This window comes from Hyalella azteca, unplaced genomic scaffold (assembly GCF_000764305.2).
Source record: "Hyalella azteca isolate HAZT.00-mixed unplaced genomic scaffold, Hazt_2.0.2 contig8765, whole genome shotgun sequence".
NCBI classification, from domain to species: Eukaryota; Metazoa; Arthropoda; class Malacostraca; order Amphipoda; family Hyalellidae; genus Hyalella; species Hyalella azteca.
In genome coordinates, this window is record NW_025938850.1 from 1 (window position 1) to 24248 (window position 24248).

Here is a 24248-nt window from a genome sequence, read left to right on the forward strand (position 1 = left end):
AGTCGAAAATAAACTCTATATGTTTATTACGTTGCAAAATAATGATACTGTAAAAATTAAGTTGTTTTTAACACAAATAGAACGATCATATACACACTAGCGGCAGTACATATTTTTGTGATCTAGGAACTAGCGGTATGACTAGCAGACGCCAAATGGTCGCACTAGGGCGGGAAGTCGGGAACTCTCACTGCCTGTAAATATTTACCTATATTTATTGACAACGGTCAATATTTTTCTTTCTACTTATAGCCAATGCACTAATTCTCTGTTTACACACGAATTATGTTAACACCATCACGAAATATAAGGCAATATCAGTGGAGTCAATGAGCGTATATATGAACCGCGTTCAAGGAAGGCACTTGGCGAACTGAGTCATATCGATCATCGATGATCCGCTGACCCATGTTCCGTTTAGCTGCGGCTTATGCTGCGGGAAGTGGAGCAAGTGGGTCACTATGACCCACTTCTGTGGATGACTCGCTTTTGGAGGCAAAAATTTCTCTCAGTGTGTAGTGCACTAACCAGTAGTTTAGCGCTGTATTTAGAGGACAGTTTGTGTTTTGATGCAATGGCAAGGTAGTGTATGTGGCTGCATGTTGATACGCAGGGAGCCGTCCCCCACCGTCGCTACATTGCCGCCCAAGGACCCAAGAGCGAAGAGCTGTGCACGATCCCTGACTTCTGGAGGATGATCGACGAACAGCAAGTGAACGTCATCATAATGATTGGGGACTTCATCGAGGACAACGCAGTGAGTTGCCTTGCGTCTACAATGATTGTATTGGTACTGTTTGCATCTAAAATTGATTTGCTACTTTTACAAATGTAGTTTTTCTGTCTTGCCATGAATGACGATTAAAGGCTAATATTTTCGTGCCTCAGAAATGGTGGCCTTTGGTCTATGTTTCTTTTTTGTAATCCCATACATATGAACTCATTACGTTATTCATTAGATAATCAATTTCCAAGTTTGAGAACCGATGGAAGGACAGAAGTAGATAAAAAATTTAACTTAGGAATAGATTTGGATTTTCGTTAAGTAAACTCGTGACTTAATCGCCAATTCACTCATCGAAAAAAAAAAAACAGAAAAATTTTTCAACAATAATATTATGACATTAACTGCAATCCAAGTTGAGTATTTCTCATCTCTATGCTGTGTTAGACCCAATATGGTCCATGGCCATCGGAATACCATGACAGTTGGTCATTGTCTTTCCTGAAGCGACGCTGGCGATATTTCCATCAACACGAATTAACTGCAAATTTCCATGCAGGCAATCGTAAATGAAATAGCGAGTCTGTGGCCGTAATTGTTACTACCTAATAAGATACAAACGAAGTAAGCCTAAGTAGATAGTAGACCTAATTTCATCCCATTTGATTCCATGTGGTTCTGGAACATTAGGCATTTTGCCATAGACTCGAAGGATGCGTAACTAATCTACATGATCAAATCATAATGCAGAGTATAAATTTTAACGGTTTTCGTCTTCATCAGGAAAGCTGTGGCCAATACTTCAGTTATGACGGCGTGGTGATGTTTCAAGATCCGCCGGTATCTGTGATGGTCACGATGTTGTCTACCGAGACCACCTCGAGCTACAACGTCTCTCGCCTCCAGGTAAAGTTCAGACGCATCTCATTATTGTTCCTTGCGCAGTGAGGTAACGCCGTGTGACGGGAGACAAGTTAAAAAATATATTAAAAAGAAAACACAGATCACACACAATACTAAAAAGGTCTGAGACCCACTGCCACACTCAACGCGAAAAAGATAAAACCTAAAAACAAAGCATGGAAAAAGAGAAAACTAACAGTCCGAAAGTACACCCAAAAACAAAAAGCGTACAAAACACAGCTATATGTTCAAGATCCAACAATGTTCGCAACTTCAAGTTCAAGTAATAGATGGACCTTGCGATAACATTTGTAGACTCCTATTGTAACTTGAAAAGTAACAACTCATTTATTCACAACAGTGTAACAATTTATGTTCCCCTGCACCAGGTAAAGATGGAAGTGGAAGGCAAGTCTGTGTTGCGTGACGTCACTCACTACCACTACGCCGCGTGGCCGCAGCAAGGAGATCCATCCGATACACTCGCGCTCGCCAGCATGCTTCTGGACATTGCCTCCAGTCACCCCAAAAGTATGTTGGTGTGGACTGAACGTTTCATCAATGGCGATGCAAATTTTATTGCATGCTGCATGCGGTTCATTGCCAACAAATGTAATGTTTGCGTAGATCCACTTTAAGGGGAGAGTGTCGGTCAAAAATCGATAAATTTTGCTTCTCCGTTTTCTGGGCTCATTTTGTAGCTGCTGAAAATGCGCGTCTAATGCAGCCAACCGCATGTATGTGCACGCTCTAAGTTTGGCGTAAAACAATTTAAAAATATATAAAATAAACATTTTTTAACAATATGTACAAAGACTTCTTTAAATTAAATCTGTATTTACAGATCATTATTCTCGTTAATTGTAAAGTGTTTGCACTCGTTTGATAGCCACAAACGATGCGCGTTCAAGAAAGCAAATACCACGGATTTACATGCAATTTTTTGCGTTAGGCCGTTCAGAACTTATATAAAGGCAACATGAACATGTTTTAATGTATAAATAACGAAAAAATCACATTTAAAGCTTATTATGCACGTTAAACTGCTCAAGAATAAGTCTAAAGACGCGTGCTGCTACCCTAAATGAAACTAATTGGCAATGGGAAAGCATGAGCTACAATATCAAGCACTTTTTTGGCATATTCTTCTTTTTTCAATAAATTTGATTTTATTAGCTCCCCTGAACAATTAAAATTTCCAAATACGCCATCTTAAAAATCGATCTCCTCCTATGATTTTCAAGCTACAGCATTGAGAGATATACCATTCGATTTGCAAGAAATATCTCTACACTATCTAAACTTTTATTCCTGTCAGCCGCTGGCACAAGGACGTTCTTCTAGCGGTGTAAATTAGAAGCTCTATATGTCCGCTTTAGGTTCCGGTTGCCGGAGCGAAATAAGCGCCGAAATGGAATCTTGTGAAATACCCGTCGTGCTTGGGGCGATCGTGGGGCGCACGTATTTGGTACCTGATACGTTCGGGACAGACACGGCCAAATCTGAAAAATGCGTTATAAAAATGCCCCCTTCTTCCCTCCTTATGGGGGGAAGGGAATTGCATTTCAATCTCTGTACGTTATATATATGCAGTCTATATAGTACCACTCGCTTAAATTTAAGATCAGAGCTCAGTCTATCAGAGGCTCAATTTCATGCAAAGACGTTTACAGCTAGCAACTATTTTGACATGGCGTGGTTAGAAATGAGGGCAATAATCGCAAATAAAAAATTCAATCGATACATCAATATCACTGATTCGATGTAATGCAAGTCAAGCCAATTTGTCCTATTAAATCCATGTATCCTACTGAATTAACAACGTTGTGTTTAAATAACCGTTGAATTATTTGCCGATTCATTTCGTGTAACTTTCGTCACATTAAATTTCTATCGAGCAAAGAGTTCTGCAAGGGCCTCGAATTTCTGCGTCCATTGACGAAAGACCGCACAATAGAATCGAGAAGCATATGTTAATCTTAACAAAATCGAGTTATGGCACTAACTTGATTGTAGCTTTCAGTTGTTCATAGTTCATAGCAAATGATGATCTTTCTGCATTCATCGCCGGCTGCTGCAATGTATTGAGTAGTATGTAGTTCTTCATAACACATGTAGTTCTTCTCACGCATTAAAGTTATCAACTGCACTCTAAATTCCTGGAGAGACAATCAAATAAATACCAGGATATACGATAGTTATGGAAATCCTCAAATCAAATGTGTTGCCCACAGAGTGGCTCCTTGTAAGCGATAGTTCATAAGCTATCTTCTGCTTGAGAAATAAGCTCAAGCATGCAAACATATGCCCAAAGCTGAACAGTTCTTTCGTTGAAGAAACCATTCGTCTAGCAAAAAATTTTACCGGGGTCTGAAAATACAGCTTGCAACTTCGGAAAAATGAAGAATATAAACATTTCTAACGTCTAATTCCATTCCAATATTGCTGAGCTCGATTGAAATTTCCTGAATCTATCCTCGTATAATTTGTAGTTCTTCAGAAATAGCCAAATTCATCCATATACTTGAATGTAACTCCATAATGAAACTTGATGATACAACGAAATATAGTAGATTGAACGGAACAAAAGCAACTAACTTACTTGCGAATAATCGGAATACGCTCTGCAACCTGTTCCATCGTCTTCAGCTGGCCCGCCCAGTGCTGTCGACTGTTGGTTAGGTAGCATCGTAGTCGTAGGCAATGATAAACTTTCGAGTTTCGACTCCACAAATTGATCCAGTTGACGTGTTGATTTAGAAATTAGAACCTTAAGCATATGAACAGGAGCAGCTTAAATAACATGCTCGTGTTAACATGCCCAAAGTTGAAAATTTCTACCGCTGCCAAAATCTTGAACACACAAATGCGTAGTCATGATGAATGTCGCCTGCCGACGAGAACTTGAGAAGTATTGCAACGAACCGATCAAATAACAGCTGATGTAGAGCATATTCCTCAAGCTGTAAACTTCTATTATTGTCGAAAAAATAATTTGCATCGTATAAATGCTGTGTTTTCAAAGAAGTGATGGTGAAAGATACACCATACAACTACATCTTAAAAAAATACTCTAAGGAAAAACTAACAAATTTTCCTTCACAATTGAAATTTTCCAGTCAAATACGTCATTATTTAATTAAGGAAGACAACACAATAGAAAAGTGAGTGTTAATCTTGACAAAGCAAGTAGCATGATTGCAGTAAGGAGCCACCCGATCACACTTCAAAGGAGTCAACAATTGCATTTTTGCATTGGAAGTGTTGAGCTCTAATTAAAATTCGTTTCAAGCTTTCAAACTATCAACTGCACTCTAAATTCTTGGATTCATAACCGAAATTATGACGGAATATCCGATAGTAATGTGAAATCAAACAAGTGGCTCACAAACAGGGTTGGCAATGATTAAGTCAAACTAATTAAATCATGTGATTAAATCATTTGATTTTTTTATAAAAATCATGATTTTTTATCCTATTTTTTTTTATTTTTTATATATTTAAATGTATTGAGTGGTATTATTCAAGTATTTTGAGGTATTATATTCGTGGTTTAGTATATTGGCCATTCTTGAAGGCAATAAGTTCCCTTTTTAGCCATTCATTATGATCCATATACTGGTATTGTTAGTAGTTGCAACATAAAAAATAACATTTCACCAAGACAAGAAAACTGAAAAAATAATAAAAATCAAAAATATACTATGACAAATTAGAATATAAACCTGTTGCCTTTAGTGTGTATTGGGTTCCAATGAATTGTATGTTTTTGGTACAGAGGCATCAAGTGTTGCAATACATTGTATATAGATAGCAGCTTACCTAATTCTAATAAGGCTATAAGTAGTCTTTAACTATTTGACTACTTGTTGCAGTTGTAGTAAAATTCGGGGTCCCCCCGGTTTTACCCCGCGCTCTCAGTACGCGTATTGATACTTGTATCCGAACAACTTTATACTCACTACCGGGAAAATCCAGAGCGACATAAAATTTTTACTTTTTCCATCATAACTCGGCAACGGCTGCTCCGATTTTCCCTGACGCCAAGTCCCACCTTAATGGAAGACGCTGCTTGAGCACATTGAATGAGACATCGTGGGATGTAAGAGGGTTTAGTTTATCTATATTTATATTAAAATGTAGGGGGCAAGGGAACATTCTGGTTATATATTAATTACAATATACAATTTAAATGTGTTAGCTAGCTTATATATTGAGAGGTTGAGATTGTATTGACCTTTTAAGCAATTAGAAAAATTTTCAACCCTAATATGAGCATTTTAATTAAAATATTAAGTTTCAATCTCTATATATGTGAATTTAAAACTGAAAACAAAACAATTACAATTATAAAATTATATATAAAGAAATTAAATGCAGTGAATGGAAATAAAATGTTCGAATCGTGCACATGTTTATTTTAAACAGTGTTAGCTTTTCTCATGACGTAAGTCTCGTTTCACGACGTTTGAGGTTTGTTTATTTATCGTTTCAGTTTATGTTCAGTATTGGTTTATTGGTCTGAATCAAATGGGAATATTGCAGTCAGTCACTAAGTCACTACTAGTCGGTGTGTTAAGAGGGTAGAGTCTGATAGATTTATAGGACAAAAAACTAGTAAATCTATTGATAGTGTTGTGCACTGTGCTATCAGCAACCTATCTGTTATATGACTCTTCAATGTTTAGAAGATCCGCATTCCTGAAGTGTTTTTGTATATTGAAGCCTGTTAAATGGTCAATATTTAGCTCGTTACCTTGCTTCATGCAAACTTTACAAAGCTAATGAATAGACTTATCAATAATTGTTTACCCAAAAGTCCCGAAGTGGTAAACACCACCTTGGCCATTCTTGAAGGCATTAAGTGCCCTGTTTAGCCATCCATTATGATCCATATACTGTTAATGTTGTGTAGGCTAAATGCTAATTGCAACATAAAAATAACATTTCAAAAAGATAAAAAACTGAGAAATAAAAAAAATCAAATAAATAAAAAATTATGCAAAAATAAAGAAATCGTTGATTTTTTATTTCTTTTATTTCTTTTAAAAAAGTAAAAAAATCACCAACCCTGCTCACAAATGGAATCGCGTTTGAACACGTAGCTAATCCCAGCCTGCTTGTACGCGATAGTTCACACCGATACCACAGCTACCGCATCGAGAATGTTCTTGTACCGCACTGGACTTGCCTTTAGAGGCTCCCGAAAATTACGACGATCGTTCTTATATAATCTTCAATAATTAAGCTGTCGGCCGTGGGGATGATGGAAATTCCAACTTAAAGCACACATATCTGCAAGAGCTACTTCTGTCGCCTCTCAAGCAGACATATGCCCAAAGCTGAACATTTCTCTTAGTGAAGTCATTATTTCGTGGGCTTGAACTTCCACAAACACTCAAAATATTAATTTTTATCTTGTTCAGTGTATACAAGTGCAATGGTCTTTACAATCAAAATGTTAAAGCTCACTGAAGGAAATAAAAGTAATACAATTTTTTGAAACGCATTAATCACTCTTTCGTACGCCCCTCTCCACTGTTACATTCAGACTGCCGTGCCGTCTGCGTCTAGCTTATAAGCTTAATGCTGACTTCCGGCAACGACCGCTTTGCGGGAGGTGCGGGAGGTAGACCCCCGCATACCCCCGCATGGTGAGAGCTAGGAATAGCTGTATGACTGAAAGCTCTGTTCGATGCGCACTTGAACTAAAGAAGCATGTAAACCTGTCCCGTTGGAGCTTGACTGGTATTGCATGTACAATTATCGAGTAGATTATGGTCTGTGAATTGGAGCACAAGCGGCGCATACATGTTTGAGCGCACGTAATGCAAGTTCACCTTTCATTCTTACACTCATCGGATTGATTCGATTTTCAGTTAATTAACAACTCCCGCAACTTTAATTATGGCGTTTCTTCTTCCGGTGTGTTAAGCGACCTCTGGGAATCTATACAAAAATTTAATGTAATTAGTAGATTGAGTAAAAGAGAATTGCGGTATTCTTCTGCGTTATTTATCATATTCATAGATTAGAATAAGTTATAGATTTCTTAATATGATCGAGTATCTGCTTCAATTTATTCTTCACACTCGATGATGTGACTAAGAAGTGGGTATAATATGAAGAAGTGCCATGTTATAAATAGGTGTCTTGAAAAGTAGGTGCATGGGTTTGTTCATCACAGGCTAAACTCACCATGCTACATGTTACAGTCGACTCTCCTTTCGTTCCGTCGTATCACATCGCGAACGTACGCGTGAGCAACACGCACTCGATGCAAGCGTGTTGAAGGTAACGCAACATAAGCATGTTGACGTACACACAATGCAAGAGTGTTGAAACACTCGCGTGTTGATAAGTTCGCACCCATGCTTAATGCACATGCAGCGCCACAACTAAAGGCAGGGGCTTGTCACGCTCGCGCTAGAAACTCATGCCAGCTACTGAGCAGGGTAATCTAATGGTGGCCTGACCAGCCGCTGATTTCGTGTCATTTGACCCTTATATTTGTCCCCATGAAACTACCCAAAATAGCTCCTATTTGGACGCAAAATAGAAGAAGCGGCAATTTCCCATCCCTATCGAAATTTGAAGACCTGTCAGCCGCTGGCACACGGACGCCCCAAGTTCTTATGGCAGGGTAAATTAGAAGCTCTATGTCCGCTTTAGGTTCCGGTTGCCGTAGCGAAATAAGCGCCGAAATGGAATCTTGTGAAATTACTCGTCGAGCTTGGGGCGATCGTGGGGCGCGCGTATTTGGTACCTGATACGTTCGGGACAGACACGGCCGAATATGAAAAATGCTTTAAAAAATGCCCCTTCCCTTCCCCCCTTATGGGGGAAGGGAGGGGGCATTTCAATCTCTGTACGTTATATATATATATATATATATGCAGTCTATATTGCACTACTGGCTCAGTTTTAAGATCAGAGCAGTCCACCAGAGGCTCAATTTCATGCAAAGACGTTTACAGCTAGTAACTTTTATGACATGGCGTGGTTAGAAATGAGGGCAATAATCGCAAATAAAAAAATTCAATTGATACATCAAAAGGTATCCCTGATTCGAGGTAATGCAAGTCAAGCCAATTTCTCCTATTAAATCCATGTATCCTACTGAATGAACATCGTTGTTTTTAAAATAATCGTTGAATTATTTGCCGTTTCATTTCATGCAACTTTCGTCACATTAAATTTCTATAGAGCAAACAGTTCTGCAAGGGCCTCGAATTTCTGCGTTTATTGACGAAAGATCACACAATAGAACGGAGTAGCACATGTTAATCTTAACAAAATCTAGATACGGCACTAACTTGATTGCAGCTTTCAGTTGTTCACAGTTCTTAGCAAGTGAGGATCTTTCTGCATCCATCGTCAGCTGCTGCAATGACATTTGTTATTGACTTTCACATGTAGTTCTTTACAAGCATCTAAGTTATCAACTGCACTTCAGAAATAACCAAATTCATCCTTATACTTGAATGTAACTCCATGATGAAGCCTGATGATACAACGAAATAGAGTAGATAGAACGGAAGAAAAGCAACTAACTTACTTGCGAATAATCGGTATACGCTCTGCAACCTGTTCCATCTTGTTCAGCTGGCCCGCCCACTGCCCAGTAGTGTCGAGTGTTGTCAGTCGGTTAGGTAGGCTAGCATCCTAGGCAAAGGTGAGCTTTCGAGTTCCGACTACACTTAATCCAGTTGACGCGTTGATTTATAGAAATTAAAACCTTAAGCATATGAACAGGAGCATATTCCGCATTAGAGCATATTCCGCATTAGAGCATATTCCGCATGAAATCTTCTCTTATTGTCGAAAAAAGAACTTGCATCGTATGATTGCTGCGTTTTGAAAGAAGTGATGGTGAAAGATACACCATACAACTACATCTTATCAATAAAATACTCGTGGGAAAACTTAACAAATTTTCCTTCATAATTTAAATTTTCCAGTCAAATACGTCATAATTTAAGGAAATTGTTTAAAGCTCTCTGACAGCATCAAATTGTTTAAAGCTCTCTGAATGAGACAAAACTATAATAGTACCTTTTCGATAAGCATTGAGCAATGAGCACTCTTCACTAGGTACTGATCGAGTCACGGTTCGATCTAAACTGGCGCCTTTACTGCAACGGTTAATGCTCTGTCCGGATGGGGGGTGCGGGAGGTAGACCCCCATGCACATACTCGCATACCCCCGTATGGCGGGAACTTCGATTGTTCGTGCGTTTACCATTGTTCAGACTCTGACCAGCCCCATCTTGCGGTAGCGTCATCAGCGTTTGACCATGGGCATCATGACGAAGCTTGACCAGCTGCTCTTTTTAATCATATTACGCAGATTTGGCCTACCGGGCAATTGACTTCCAAAAGAGGCTGGTAAATAGAAGCAAAACACCCTACGTGGCCGACTTGCTCCTGATTCACCCCTAAGCCGAATATAGTTCCTCTAAAACGACCTTAATCGGCACGAAAATTTTGACAGGGATCTGATTCATCTCTAATCCGAGAGTCGCAACCGAAACCGGAACGACAGCCGCGCGTAAATTCGGACAGGGTAGAGATAATCCGGTCATTTTTCGATTTCTTTTGTTTTGCTTATATATTGAAAAAGGGGGGGAAGGGTTATAATTAAATTCAATCAGAAAAATAAAGAATAATAATAATTCCAATAAATTAACGGATGATCTTTAGATATGGTCTTTACGCATCGAGTGATATGTCTCTCGATGTTGTAGCTTGAAAGTCCTAGGAGGAGGTAGTACATTTTTTCTGCCGTTTTCTATGCATTTCACGTTTTCATTCGTTTTTTCGGAAAATTTATATGAACAAAAAGTCTTTGATTTCTATTTTTCATATTTGTACCAAGTTTCATAATGATCCGTTCGAAAATAAGAAGGCTTTTTTGACCGACATGCCCCCTCTAACGCACGCTTTTCACTCGTCACCAGTGCACGCCGTAGTCCACTGCAACTCGGGGGTTGGTCGTTCCGGCGCAGTGATCTACACCATGATCTGCTACGACCACCTACTGGCTTCCGGAAAACTGGACGTTATAGCAGTACTAGAAGGTGTGCTGCAGGAACGAGCTTGTCTTGTCGACAGCCCCCAACGCTTCCAACTCTGTCTCCAGCTGCTGGACGAGCTCTTGTTTGGTTTCAAAACTGTAACAAGCGAAAACGAATTACATGGAAAATTTCTGCAGCTCCTGCAAAAATGCCCCGAATGGTTTGCAGGAGTTAATACTCTGCCGTCATCGCTAACGTTTTCAGAAGCGGGTTCGAAACAGTGCACCGCGTTCAACCGTTCACCCGAAGTTTGGCCGGCAGACAGATATCGAATCTCCATTCAGGTGAGCGTAGCTATCAAACATTAAATCATCCAAGGGTAGAAAAAGATTTTCTTAGTACATATGCTGCAGTGCTTCATTTTCCCATTTTTCGAACTTCCTTGAACAGTGTTGCTGACTAGGTATCTGTTGCTCGTGTAACTCACTTATGTATTGTCATGCAGTTAGGTTCAATAAATACACGCACAGCGAGTTTTTACACCTGTACTTCTTTCACGGAAATTATCAACACCTGAAGTGCGATAAACTCTAATAGTAAAATGAAAGTATTGCGAGCAATACACATACGATAAAAATGATACGATAATAAAATTATTCTAATTCAATTATAATATAATAATAATATTATTATATTATTATTAATTATTATTATAATTAATAATTATAATTATTAATTATTATTATTGAAATTATTCAATATAATTCTATATTCCCTAATAACAGAACGCTATCGGACAACCTCAGTACATCAACGCAATACTACTCGATGGACTCCAGAAAAATCGAGCCTACATCGTCACGGAACATCCACTTCCAGGCCGTTTGGAGCATTTCTGGAACCTGGTGCTCACTCAAAAAACCCCGGCTGTTGTGGTGCTCAACGCGCTGTACGATGAGGTGAAGGCAGTCATGGTGTAACGTGCTGTGTTCTCAAGTTTCCAAGGAGACTCTGCAGGCCGTACTTTGGCAGGTTGTTGTATGCAGGATGGCAGGATATTCACATCAATGACTGGATGCGTTCCTTTCAGTGTGTGAAGCCTGAAGAAGCATTGAAGACCTTAATTGCACCTCGGACAGAACAAAAAATTGGGTTGTGTCCGTGATAACGCCCCGATTGGTGTTAGGTTTACCTTTACAATGAACAATAATCTATAGATTTACTAAATTCGATTTGATCGAATAAAATTTTTTTATAACATCTAAATGAAATGCAAACAATTAGTTTGTATGCGGACGAAAATTTGAATTACCGGCGAAATACTCTTATTTGTTGTCACCGATGCTTCAGGCAAATGCTCCAACGTCCACTGATTATGAGTTTGACTTTTAATCCTTCAGACTCAGACCCTTAAATTGCGGTTTTGCCATTCAAGTATTGCATGTATCTATCTTTTTCTTCTTCCTATTAATTATTCCAACATACTCTGATAGAAGCAGTAGTTTTCATTTTGCTTATTTCAGAACTTCCCCGAGCTGCTCCCTCCAGTCGGCGCTACACTGAGAGCGGCGACGGTGGAGGTGAAGACGGTAGCCAAGATGGCCGCGGCTTCTCACCTCATTTGCCATCGCGTTTCAGTCGCAGTCGGCGCGGTGAGATCAATGCTTGTGTAATGGAACAATAACTGTTGGGCTAAATGTAATGTAAGAGAAAAAAAATTCGGTAGCAAACCAAATTTAATTTTGTATCTTTGTTGGTAAACCACGGACCACTTGTTGCACCGTGATGTGGTATTGTATATGTTGCTAATAGTTTGGTATCTTGTACAGTAAAACTTTGTTTGAATTTCATGCATTAGACATAAGTTGCACTATTAGCCTATTCTTTCTTGTACGAAGAATTTATCTCGTATATTTATAATCTTATTAATACTTGGGAATAATTTATTTCTTTTTATATATTTTCTCCTAAATGGATTGAAAAAAATTCTGTACTCTGAAAAAGAGAAGCAAACTTTTTGCTAAAATGAAGCGAAAACTATACCACAAATCAAGATGTTACTCAATTTCTGCCTCAGACATCAGCTGCAGTGTTAGTGTACGAGGTGATGGACTGGCCTCGCGGGATGGCCTGTCCTCTTGACGTCAGTTCCTTGGTCCGCCTTGCCGACACTTGCTGCAGCTCACCCAACAAGTCTGCAGGGCCCACTGTGCTCGTCTGCGGGTGAGAGCATGCATTAGTATTCTTACCTTCACATTATTATTATATCAATAATTATTGTATGACGGAGGGAACGACTTCAGGTTCATACAGGAGGATAAAACACCCGCCATTATCTTTGATTCGCAAACAAAATGTGATGAAGGAAAGATGTCTTCATTGCAGGGATGGCGTGACTGCCTGTGGCCTGGCAGCGGGCGTCCTGAGCGTCGTCGACAGGCTGAAGGAGCGGCAGGACGTCGACGTCTACAGGACCGCCGTCAAGCTGCGCCGCTACCGCCAGCAGTTCATCATCAATGAGGTGAATAACATAATTACCGGCAAATCAAGATAAATCATTTGCCTAACTTCTCTCCAAATAATTACATTCCTCATACTAATTTAAAGCATCGAGCTTATCACAGCTAAGACAGTTAAAAAATCAAACATATGAACTGACAAAAGAGGTGACTTTCTATTATCATATCCCTAATTTTCCTGATCTTGCCCCATTTATCAGGCGCAGCTGCAGTGCATGCTTCAGGCAGCCAGGACTTACCTCAGCGACTTCCGCGTGTACCAAAACTGACAGCAAAAACCCAGTGAGTTTGCGTCGTGGCACTCGGAATTTAAACGAAATGAAAAATACTCTTGTAATTTTGAACATTTATTCAGACGCAAATGATATTGAATAGTAAAATAATTTAGGCTTGAAGTTCTCTGATTATTGAGAATTTTCCTATCGTTTTTTGAAACTCACATGGCTGGGATGCTGTGAAATAGAAAACGATTGCTAGAGGTTTTAGGATCCAGTTTTAGTCAAACTTACGAAGTATGCATTTATATATAAAGCTTATAAGAAATAGCATTTTCCGTACTACCCGAGATCTGAATTTTACATCAAACAAACCGTAAAAAATGTTGCCTGTGGTGCTTTTCAAAATTGATACGTATGCCAATCAAATTTCGTAATAAAATTAAGACAGTGCGTAGGAAACATCGAAATATCTGTATATGTTTCAGCCAAGGTGGAGTGGGTTTGACGTCACTGGAGGGCAACTCGACTTTCAAGAACTGGGCTTTGCGACGGTCATCGTCTTCGTTGCTGGACTAATTAGTCGTTGCTTGTGACTAAATTGTGCCAGATAGAGACTTGAAAGCTGTAACTTTTGTTTCAAGTCTGTGCGACGCATTTATTTTAAAAATTATTTGATGTTTGTCTGGCATGAATTGTAACCAAGTTTATACACGTTTTGTTTACATGCTGAGATGCATATTATGATTCAAGACAAATTTAAGACTCTAAACTAGTTTATAAATGCATTTATGCTCGATAAGCGTCGCCGTATGTAGGCATAACGTCAAGCACTTTGTATTCTAGACTGACGGGCCATGAAGTAAGGAGTTACTGAACTGGACATATTTCAGTGCGTCTCTCGCATTCGACTGAATGCATAAGGAGATTTTAAATTTTTAGTTTTCACTCTCGGTGCGTTAATTAGCACTTTCGTTTCACGAATTTTATACGTCTTGTATATTTAAAATCGAAGCCTAGTTTGTTTGACCACTTATGTTTTTTTCCACTACTCGAAATTTTAAATAGATGAGTTTGTCTGTTTTTTTTTGCTACGTAATTCGCTTGCTAATTTAGATTTAACGTATTTTTCGCACATTTTAGATTCAATCGTCCCTGTATTCTAGAATTTTTGAAATGACGATGTGGTAGCTGGATCCTGAAGCGAAATCTATAGAGGTAATGTTAATTTTTTATGGCATTTCCGTTGCTATTAAACTTATAAAAAATTTGCTGCTCAAACAATCAAGTGACATTTATACGTTTTCAACATTCATTCAACGAATGAATCTTAATATACTGTGATCTGAGGAAGAAAATTATGCAGGGAAATTAATGAGGTCCAATTATGACGGGATTTTCTTAACTTTCTATCTCACTGATAACGATTGATTAAATCGAGTCTAGTTTAGTGACGAAGTTAAATTTGCTATCGTTTATTGTAACGTTTTTCTGACCACTGCTGCTGAATGCCAACACGGAGGCCTGCTGAGCTACCCCGGCTACCAGCCATGAGTCGTTGAGCAAAAAAACTGTTGAGAAAAAAATAAACTCGCTATAAAATGTTGAAAAAGTTCTAATTCTATGTTTCAAAGATATGAACTGACAAAAAGATGAATATTACTATTATCATAACCTTAATTCCCCTGACTAAAAATTTTATGCCAGCTTCAAATGCTTGAGCGTCACGAGACACAACACATTGCAGGTTCATTGCGTGAATGGTAGCGCTATCTGCAACACGTAAGACGTGAACTTAGTGCAAAGCACTAGGGAAGTTTATGTTCCAAAATATTTATGAGTTTGCATGTAATTATGTAGCGTCTCCTTTAATGTTCTACAATATTGAATGACCATATTAAGAGACATATTTAAATGGGACTGTATGCGCATAATCACAGTTAAAATATCATTTTCACGTAAGAACAATTGTATTTTATTTAATTCTAACGGCTCTCTCATTTATGTAAGTCGTTTTTTCCAGTCAGTTTCTTTGTTTTCCTTTTTGTTTCATTTGTTGAATGCAATTTTGATAATTTCTTGCACCTATCGAGCTCGACAGCCTACATGACGAACTTAAATCTGCGGAAAGAGAACCAGTATTTAACTATGTCTTTAACTTTAGTTTTAAGGCGTTCAGGACTATTTCAATAATTCAATAAATCATCAACATTTCAAACGTGTACCGAATCCCTTTCACATAATTAAATAACTGACAAATTTACTACTGCGATTTATCGAGAAGAAATTTTGTTAATAAATATTTTATAAAACTCATTAATTATGCTTACAGCTGATGATAAATTTAACCTGTTGACAAGTTACCCTATCAAAATTTTGAGGATGGCTAGGTTCTCAATTAAAGACGCCTTCAGCTCGCCCAACGCGTAAATTAGCGGCTTTACGCTAATTAGCGGTCCGCTTTACGCTCTGGTTGTACGAGCGAAATAAAAGTCCGATTAGAATCCGGTCACAGACCGAGTGAGCTTGGGGCGTTCGTGGGGCGCGCGTATTTTGCGCCTGATAGCTTCGGCATAGACACAGCCGAATCTGAAAAGTGCGTTAAAAATGCCCTCTCCCTCCCCCTTACCAATTGGGAGGAAAGGGAGGGAGCATTTGATGCCGAATAATAGACATATAGAGGGAGCTGGAATAGGGAGCTGGAAGACAAGTCAGCGGAGCTGGAAGACAAGTAAGAAGTCATGTCCATAGAACCAGGCCTGTAAATAATGTAAGAAATAAACGCATGAATCAAAGTGAAAGACGAAAAGTTCAAGAATCGGCAACAGGCCATGGGCCTATTTCTTCAACGCCGACACTTCTATTCTTCTATTCTATTCTAATAACCCATTCGAATTTTTCGCTCCATTAGGGGCCGCCGTAGAGGATAGACAGTCGGCTTAGGGGTGACTCAGGTGCCTTTCGGTCACCTAACTGCAATCAGCGGCTTTATACAAAATTACGGATAGGCCGAATATAAAATAATCACACCGAAAAATTCACCTGGCTAGGCTTCTGTGGACAGACGCTGTTAATTGAACGAGCTATTGCCATCTCCCGCTCATCATATGGCGCCGATGTTTGTTCACGCGTACTTTAGTTTGTTAAGTCATAGCATGGAACAAAATGCGAATTGACTTTACGATTTTTTTAGCTTTCGTTGTACCCAACTAGTAAATCAGTTACGTACGTGACAAAAACCATTGACAAACTTGATAGAGTACGTGGTAGCAAAAAATAAATCCCTTTAGCTCCATGAAAAAATTGCAGAGTCGTATCATAAGATAAATGACTGATATGTAATTGGCAGAACCAGCAATAGATGAACGTTCGATTTTACATGCTGGGCCAACAAGTTTATATTAATATTCAGTTTACTATGATGTTGGTATGGAACTACTTGATATAGGCATGGCTGTGCACTGCCTGGTGACAGGCATTGTAGATTACAAGTTATCTTCTGTTGTCCAAACAAGTTCTACAAAATTGAAATATATACAGGTCAAGATAATATTGTGGTACGATTGACAAAATTCCTAATGTAGTCTGACATGGAATTCTAAAAAATATGATAGCGATAACGGGCCTATAAATGTAACGACTTATTGCGACATAAATCACGTTCCCTGTTCTAAACGTGTAACAAAGCTAAAATTTCGCCCGAATGCACTACAGCGCTTCGTTGCAGCTGCAGCACCAACAGCTGCAGGTCAGTGGACAGCGAACTAACAAGTTCCAACCAGGGCTCCCAGCGCTGGGTTTTTCCACCCAGATCTGGGTTTTTGGCCGTCACCTGGGTGTCTGGGTGGATTTTTCTTTTAAATGGCAAAATCTGGGTTTTTTCGTTAAGGAAGTTAATTTTAGCCAATAATATAATTGAAATATTCTCAATGCCTTAAATTTGATTATACAGTCAATGCACAATGAATGGAGCAACGGTCTAACCGTCAGACTATATTTTCCCTAGCTGAGAGATGGTACTGGTATTGTATGCGTTCATTACCAGTATTGAACGCGTTCATTACCAGTCAAAGCAACGGTTCCCAACCTCTCGGCGCACACTGCACACTTCCTAGTTTCCACTTTCCAACCAGTCGGCACTCGGCAGTCGCCACGCGTCAGTGTTCTGCGTGACAGCGTGGCTGATGTCCATTTGTGAGCTGTGTTTAGATTTGTGATGGAAAATTGGCATTTTATGTGAGGTAAGAAAGAAAACTTGCATTCGAGTATTTTATCGTTACTTTTTCTGTCAAGGTGTTGGATAAAATTCATTTTCACCAATGATTTATGATAGTTTTATAGCACGCAAAAAGCATGACTCATCGCTGCACGAGTGTCATGGCTGGCTTTCTCTCCAAGGACCTCAGGCTCACGAGTCACAACTGTTCGAAGAAATTTTATTCATTGGTGCAAACGACATTAGTGACAGAACTTCGTCCGTGCTTTACGGTTCTTACTTCATATAGTTGCTTTCTTGTGTTCGGTGCATAAAATTAGTTGCTAGTACACGTAAAGTGTTACTGTTTCAACTAGGTAGGTAGTGCTAGACTGCTAGTGTAGTGGCATTGCTCATTTCAGACAACGCACGGGGGATCGGTAATCCACCTAACGGTTAGGAACGCAGACTATATCTTTAATTCTTTTTGTTTTTGGTGCATACAGTAGTAACTTTATTATTGTCAACTGGTAACTCATGTGAGATTGACATTAATTTCAGTATGAAGCAACTGACTTTTATTGAGACTAATCGATTTTCTCCAGAATCTACAGTTTACACGAATTTGAAATTCTTATGACGCTGATCGCGGCAGACGTCTGTAAAAGTTATAGTCTTTAGTTAAATTATTGACTTGAATAAATGTAGGAAGCAGCGCGATGCATGAACACTAATTTTTCGAGGATATGACGATTTAAACATTTAAACAAAAACAATGAATATAAAGAATTGCACACACCAGGCGAAGCTTTTATTTACTACAAATATGTAATGCATATCTGCATGCAACTCGAGTAGATCCGTTCAGTTTTGAACGAGATATGATTGATTCAGTTGCCTAAAAATGACGTTTTTTCGTTTTTATTGGAAACGAAATAATGTAAAAATCTGTGATGATTCCTATCGCAGATCATTGATAACTAATACTTATATTCAAAATTTCGTGCAGATCCGTTCATTATTGAAGGAGTTACGAGTGGTTCGGTTGCCGAAAAACGTTTTTTTCGTTCTAATTAAAAACGATGTAATGTAAAAACCTGTAATTATTCCAATCGCGGGGCATTGACAATAACTACTTACATTCCAAATTTGTAGCCGGTCTGTTCAGTATATTGAAGGAGTTATGAGTGGTTCGGTTGTCTAAAAAGGATTTTTTTTGCGTTTTAATTGAAAACGATGTAATTCAAAAATATGTAATTATTCCTATCGCGGAGTATTCGAGCAGATCCGTTCAGTATTGAAGGAGTTATGAGTGGTTCAGATGAGCGAAAAGTTGGGTTTTGCGTCTGAGTCCGCAGGCGGGTCCGGAGAAGTGTCGATTCGGTCCTCCTATCGGTGATGTTTAGCTCGTGAAACTTTTTTCGATTTCTCTTTCATTCGTGAGTAGTAGAGCAATTCGGGCCGAAATTTGCAGTGACTAAGAAATTTCTTCTAAACTACTTAACTAAAACATTGGTCAAATATCATCCCTTGCGCGGTATGAGTTAAAACTCTGATTTCTTCATCCATCGGGCAGATGGAAGATCTTCCGATGTCGCGTTGCGCGAGTTTGACTATTGTAGTTAAGGTTTTACAGCGCTCAGCCTTCTCTCAGAACCATCCGCCTAGCTCTACTCCTGCTTGCTAGTTAGCGTGCAGCCATGCAGCGTGCGGCATGCGGCGTCTCATTTAGTGGTGACGAGCTCCTGCGTCAGCACGAGACGAGATGTGTAGCTAATTCATTGCTTATGAATCCAGTTCATTCATTGTCCATATCACGTTTTTGTTTCATTGTGTCTTGTGTTAGTGTTTATATGATCTTGATAAACCTGGTATGCCCATTGTGATATGTAATAGTAGTTTTTTGAAATTTAATTTGTTTTACTTATTGTCGGCCATCATCGTGTAACCGAATCTCCATCTTCTTTCTATCGAGACGTGCGTAAACTTGATGATGATTCAATGTAACAGTTGATTTTTGCGATCAATCAAACTGATGAAAAGGATCGACGTGCCATATCTCGTAAGTGTTATGCTTGTTTTGTTTTCTACACTATTGCTGTCATTCATACATTATTTACACATAGATGAAATATTTAGATTTTTGCCAGCCTAAATTTGTGATTATTCGCAACGTTCAGTATCGACCATGTACAACGAGTTTCTCGTTATTTCGGTAAATTTCAGTGAGATTAAAAGTTCATGTTGTTTTTCGAGTATTACATCTGCTCTATTGTGTGCAGATTTACGGTCAAACTTTCCGGCAGTAAACCTGGACTGAGCATCAAGAAAGTCTAATTACGAGCTGCAGCCTGGCGAGCAGTATGCGACTTCGCTTGCCAACATTTTCTTGGCGGTCGGCTTTGGGGAGCCGAGATTTTCAGAGAGACCAAAGATCGTCGCACTGATAGCCTGCGTAGATGAGATTACGGTACTACCCCGGGAGTACTTTTTGTCTCAATTCAGTATGGAACTAGATTCCGATCTTCTGAGCACGCTCCAGTAAATAAAATACTTCATAGTCTGATCATTTCATTATTCAAACAGTTGGAATTCTAATTTATAATTTTATTTGTAATTTCTAGATTAACAGAATTCAATGTCAATTTTCTGTATGCAGACGTGAAGTGCCGCTAAAGAGGAAGGTGCCTGGGAAGGAGTATGGGATTCTTCAGAGCTCTTTGTTCTAATAAATTTGCTTTGTTCCATGACTCCGGTCCATTTTCCTCACAATTTTAGAGCAGACGTATAATTTTCTCTTCTACAACAGGAATTTCACGATTATGGTTCATATCAGCCGTCGCCGCCGCAATTCACGGCTTGGCTGTGCTAAGAACGCTCCTGAATTCATTGCTGGACATATATTATATATATAATTTAGCGGTGTCAGCTTTATTTGGCCGTAGGCCTGTCGCCGATTCTTAACATTGCAGAACATTCAAAGCTTGTTGCGGGCTTGAACTCGCCACTCACTGCTTCAATTTTTCTTTGCTTAACCGCCCGGCCTCCTCGCCGCTTCTGACCAGAAACTGGCGCACAGAGCTGGGATCGAACCCGCGCCTCTCTGCGCCAATCCTGGTACTCTGGACTGTAACCACTGGGCCACCCAGAGAATTGGACTTAAAATACTAACTTCGTCAACTAAAAATATCAACTAAATCGAATAAAATTCGAGTTAACACATCGCTGGTTAAATTTAACAGAACTCGGGGGTACAATAATAGTTACACAAGACAAAATTATATCCGTTTACTTAAATGTTAGTGTAAAACATAACACCAAATTAATAAACACGTTGGAAACATGCAAGCTGCTTTGAGGCGCTAAACTTGAACTAAAATAACATAAACAATCTTGTTATTCTTAGGCCGCAGTCTACGTGCGCTGACGCGCCCGTAACACCGTAATCGGCAGAGGCGCCAATTTCCCGTGTTTTCCTCAGTTGTGCAAATATGCATCCAATTAATAGGAGTTACAAGTTGGTCGGGTAAAGAGCAGCACGGCGAAGAATAAGAACTTCCGATGTAAAAACATTGGCGGGACTTGAACATCACAGAAAATAAAGCGCAAAATATGAACTTGAAGACGTAAATCGAACGTAATTTTGCAGAACGCAGACACGTATCATTTAAATTTTAAAGTGTCACTACAGTGAGTCAGACATGAGGGCCTGGGGAGTGTCACTCCAGTGAGTCAGACATTAGGTCCTGGCAAGTGTCACTCCAGTGAGTCAGACATGAGGGCCTAGGAAGTGTCGCTCCAGTGAGTCAGACATGAGGTCCTGAGAAGTGTCACTCCAGTGAGTCAGACATGAGGTCCTAGGAAGTGTCGCTCCAGTGAGTCAGACATGAGGTCCTGAGAAGTGTCACTCCAGTGAGTCAGACATGAGGTCCTAGGAAGTGTCACTCCATTGAGTCAGACATGAGGTCCTAGGAAGTGTCACTCCAGTGAGTCAGAAGAATGTACGAAAAAAATTTTCTTACCTCAAAAAGTCAACAAAAATCTACAAGAAAACCCGTGTTCGGTTAATCATAAACAACCTCCACAAACTAACATTAATGGAATGATAGTCCGAACAAATGATTATTTTTTGAACTAAGGTATACTCCGTTAGTTTGGCCTCACGCGCGAGTTTCTTTCGATGATAGCAATGTTAATGATTATAATAATTAGAAAATTATAAAAAATAGCAGCAGTCACTGCCACGACTGCGGCACCGGCATCTCTTCGTTAAACTTGCTCCTGTATGCCATCCTCTTCGCTTCAAGGAACGCCTGTCAAAATATTAACAAATATCAAACAAAAATTTCGCGAGTAAAAAAATAGATTTTTTAACAAATTAGAGAAATCAATTACGCAAATCTATTTGGGAATTCATTTCATGCATAATAATTATATGAATGAATTAGGACTTCTATAATACATCGACGTACCTCGTGATGCACGTACTACACACACGTACCTCGTGATGCACGTACTACACACTTACACACGTACCTCGTGATGCACGTACTACACACACGTACCTCGTGATGCACGTACTACACACACGTACCTCGTGATGTACGTACTACACACACGTACCTCGTGATGCACGTAAGCCTCACACACGTAGCACCAGACGGACAGGTCGGCGTAGCTGAGCGCCAGCGAGTGCCCCGAGGCAGCGCCGTGAGCGAGCAGGTGGCCGCCTATCGCCCGCCCGCATCCCACCTGCGATACCAGCTGTTATCACGACAAGCCTATATATTAAAGTAATAATAATAATAAATAATAACAAGCCTATAATAATATAAATAATAATTAAGTATATTATTATAACATGGCATAGTGACATCGGCGCTGAAGAGTAGGCCTGATGTGGACTGTCGCCGATTCTTGTACTTTTCGTGACTTGTCCACAGGAGATTTAAAAACAGGTCCTTCTACCGGATCTTTTCCAAACCGTCGATAGTTTGAAATAGCTACTAAACTTTCAACGGGTGCGATATGGCGTTAGGCATTTCAAGTCTGAATATATATTTCTCCATAGCATTGTCTAGTCTGTTCTTGAACGCGTTTATACTCGGATCGCAAACGATGTAACGGGGAGGCTGTTCCACATGTCGGTGATTCGAAGCGAGAAATGTTGCCGCGTGGAGAAGTTGCAACGCAGTTTTTTAGTTTATAGCCGTGGCCCTTGGTGTTGGTTCTTGTTTTAAATTCAATAATCCTTCTAGGACCTTGTATAAACCATGAGTATACTTGTATACTTCCATGATGTCACCACTCAGACGTCGATAACAGAGGCTTGGAAGCTTCATGATATTTAATCTTTCTTCATAGGACTTGCATTTCAAGCCTGGAATTGTCCTTGTTGCAAGTCTTTGAACACTTTCCACTAACTTTTTGTCCTTTTTTAAATTTCGGTGACCACACGGCGTCTCCAAACTGAATATGGTGCGTTTACCCGACTGCTAGATTGATTCCTGCTAGAATATTTTTAGGTAGGTTCGGGCGCACGACAGCATCAAACAACTGGTTCTTCGCTTCTGCATCTAGGAACTCGAAAAAGCGTCTAATCAGTCCATAAGTTTGTTGGATTTATTAGCTTGCGTTTCAATATGCTTACAAAATTTCAGCTCCTTGTCGACGAAAACTCGCAAATCTTTTTCCATACTAGACTTTTTAATCATTACTCTCACCTTGCAACCATGTCTTCTCATACTGTAATCTTGCTGTTCATTGTTCTTCCCGAGGTGAAGTACTTCACACTTGTCAGCATTAAAACGCAGCTGCCACGTATCAGCCCAGTTAACTAAACTGTCAAGATTATCTTGCAATTGCGCTTTATTTGACGCATCCTTCACTGTATTATAAACTTTTGTGTCGTCGGCATACATGGAGCACACGCTTGACCCTGCTCCTGGCAGATCGTTTATAAATGCAACGAACAAAACATGCCCAAGAACGCTTCCTTGCAGCACTCCACTGCGCAATGATGCCCAGTCTGATACGGTTCCGTTAATACTGACACGTTGTCGTCTACCTACAAGAAAATCTCTGATCCATTAGAGTACCTTTCCCGCAATTCCCAAAGACTTCACTTTACGCAACAGCCGCTCATGCGGAACACTGTCAAATGCTTTGGCAAAATCGAGTTACAATGCATCCACTGGCTCCCTTTCGTCCAGCAGGCGAGTCCAATCGTTAATAGTAGACAAGAGGTTAGTGGTGCAGGATCTACCCGCTAAAGCCATGTTAACAGTTACACAGACAAACAAACAACACTTGTCAGGCAGACAGGGCGATAGTTACCGGGGCTACTTTTGTCACCTTTTTTTGAAAAATGGTGTCACTTGAGCCCCTTTCCAATCAGCCGGCAAAGTTCCTTCGTTCAAAGTTTTTTGAAAGAATACTGTCAATGGACCGGTCAGAACGGTTGCTAATACTTTGAGCAATCTGGGATGGAAGCCGTCTGGTCCACATGACTTGTTGGGATTTAGATCTACCAGGCGCTTGAGAACTTCTTCGTATATTTCAAAACCTGTTAACTTCGAGCCGACTGGGCGCTCATCAATATCTGGAATACTGTTCAAGTCCTCATCTGTGAACACACTGCTAAAGAACTGATTATGAACATTAGCTTTGCATTCA

At 39.6% G+C, this 24248-nt stretch overlaps 2 protein-coding genes and 1 long non-coding RNA gene across 3 annotated transcripts in view; 2 read left to right on the forward strand and 1 right to left on the reverse strand.

Annotated features, from left to right (window-relative positions):
* The first annotated feature begins 589 nt into the window (after nt 1-589).
* LOC108675565 (receptor-type tyrosine-protein phosphatase F) lies at nt 590-15590 on the forward strand. Its single transcript, XM_018163591.2, has 10 exons — nt 590-757; nt 1508-1630; nt 2017-2158; nt 10588-10988; nt 11430-11603; nt 12168-12296; nt 12722-12867; nt 13030-13165; nt 13364-13445; nt 13867-15590. The coding sequence occupies exons 1-9, from the start codon at nt 590-592 to the stop codon at nt 13430-13432; spliced, it is 1488 nt and encodes a 495-aa protein (XP_018019080.2). The 3' UTR covers nt 13433-13445; nt 13867-15590.
* A 1947-nt stretch (nt 15591-17537) lies between these two features.
* LOC125178303 lies at nt 17538-20323 on the forward strand. Its single transcript, XR_007156857.1, has 2 exons — nt 17538-17619; nt 19856-20323. It is a non-coding gene; the product is annotated as an uncharacterized LOC125178303 (long non-coding RNA).
* A 524-nt stretch (nt 20324-20847) lies between these two features.
* Nucleotides 20848-24248, reverse strand: part of LOC108675575 (histone deacetylase 6) — a 50471-nt gene continuing 47070 nt past the window's right edge. The window contains exons 27-28 of the mRNA XM_047881734.1: nt 22197-22325; nt 20848-21886 (exon numbers count right to left, since the gene is read on the reverse strand). Coding sequence (XP_047737690.1) covers nt 21809-21886; nt 22197-22325 — 207 coding nt within the window. The 3' untranslated portion in view covers nt 20848-21808. The remainder of the gene's footprint in view (nt 21887-22196; nt 22326-24248) is intronic.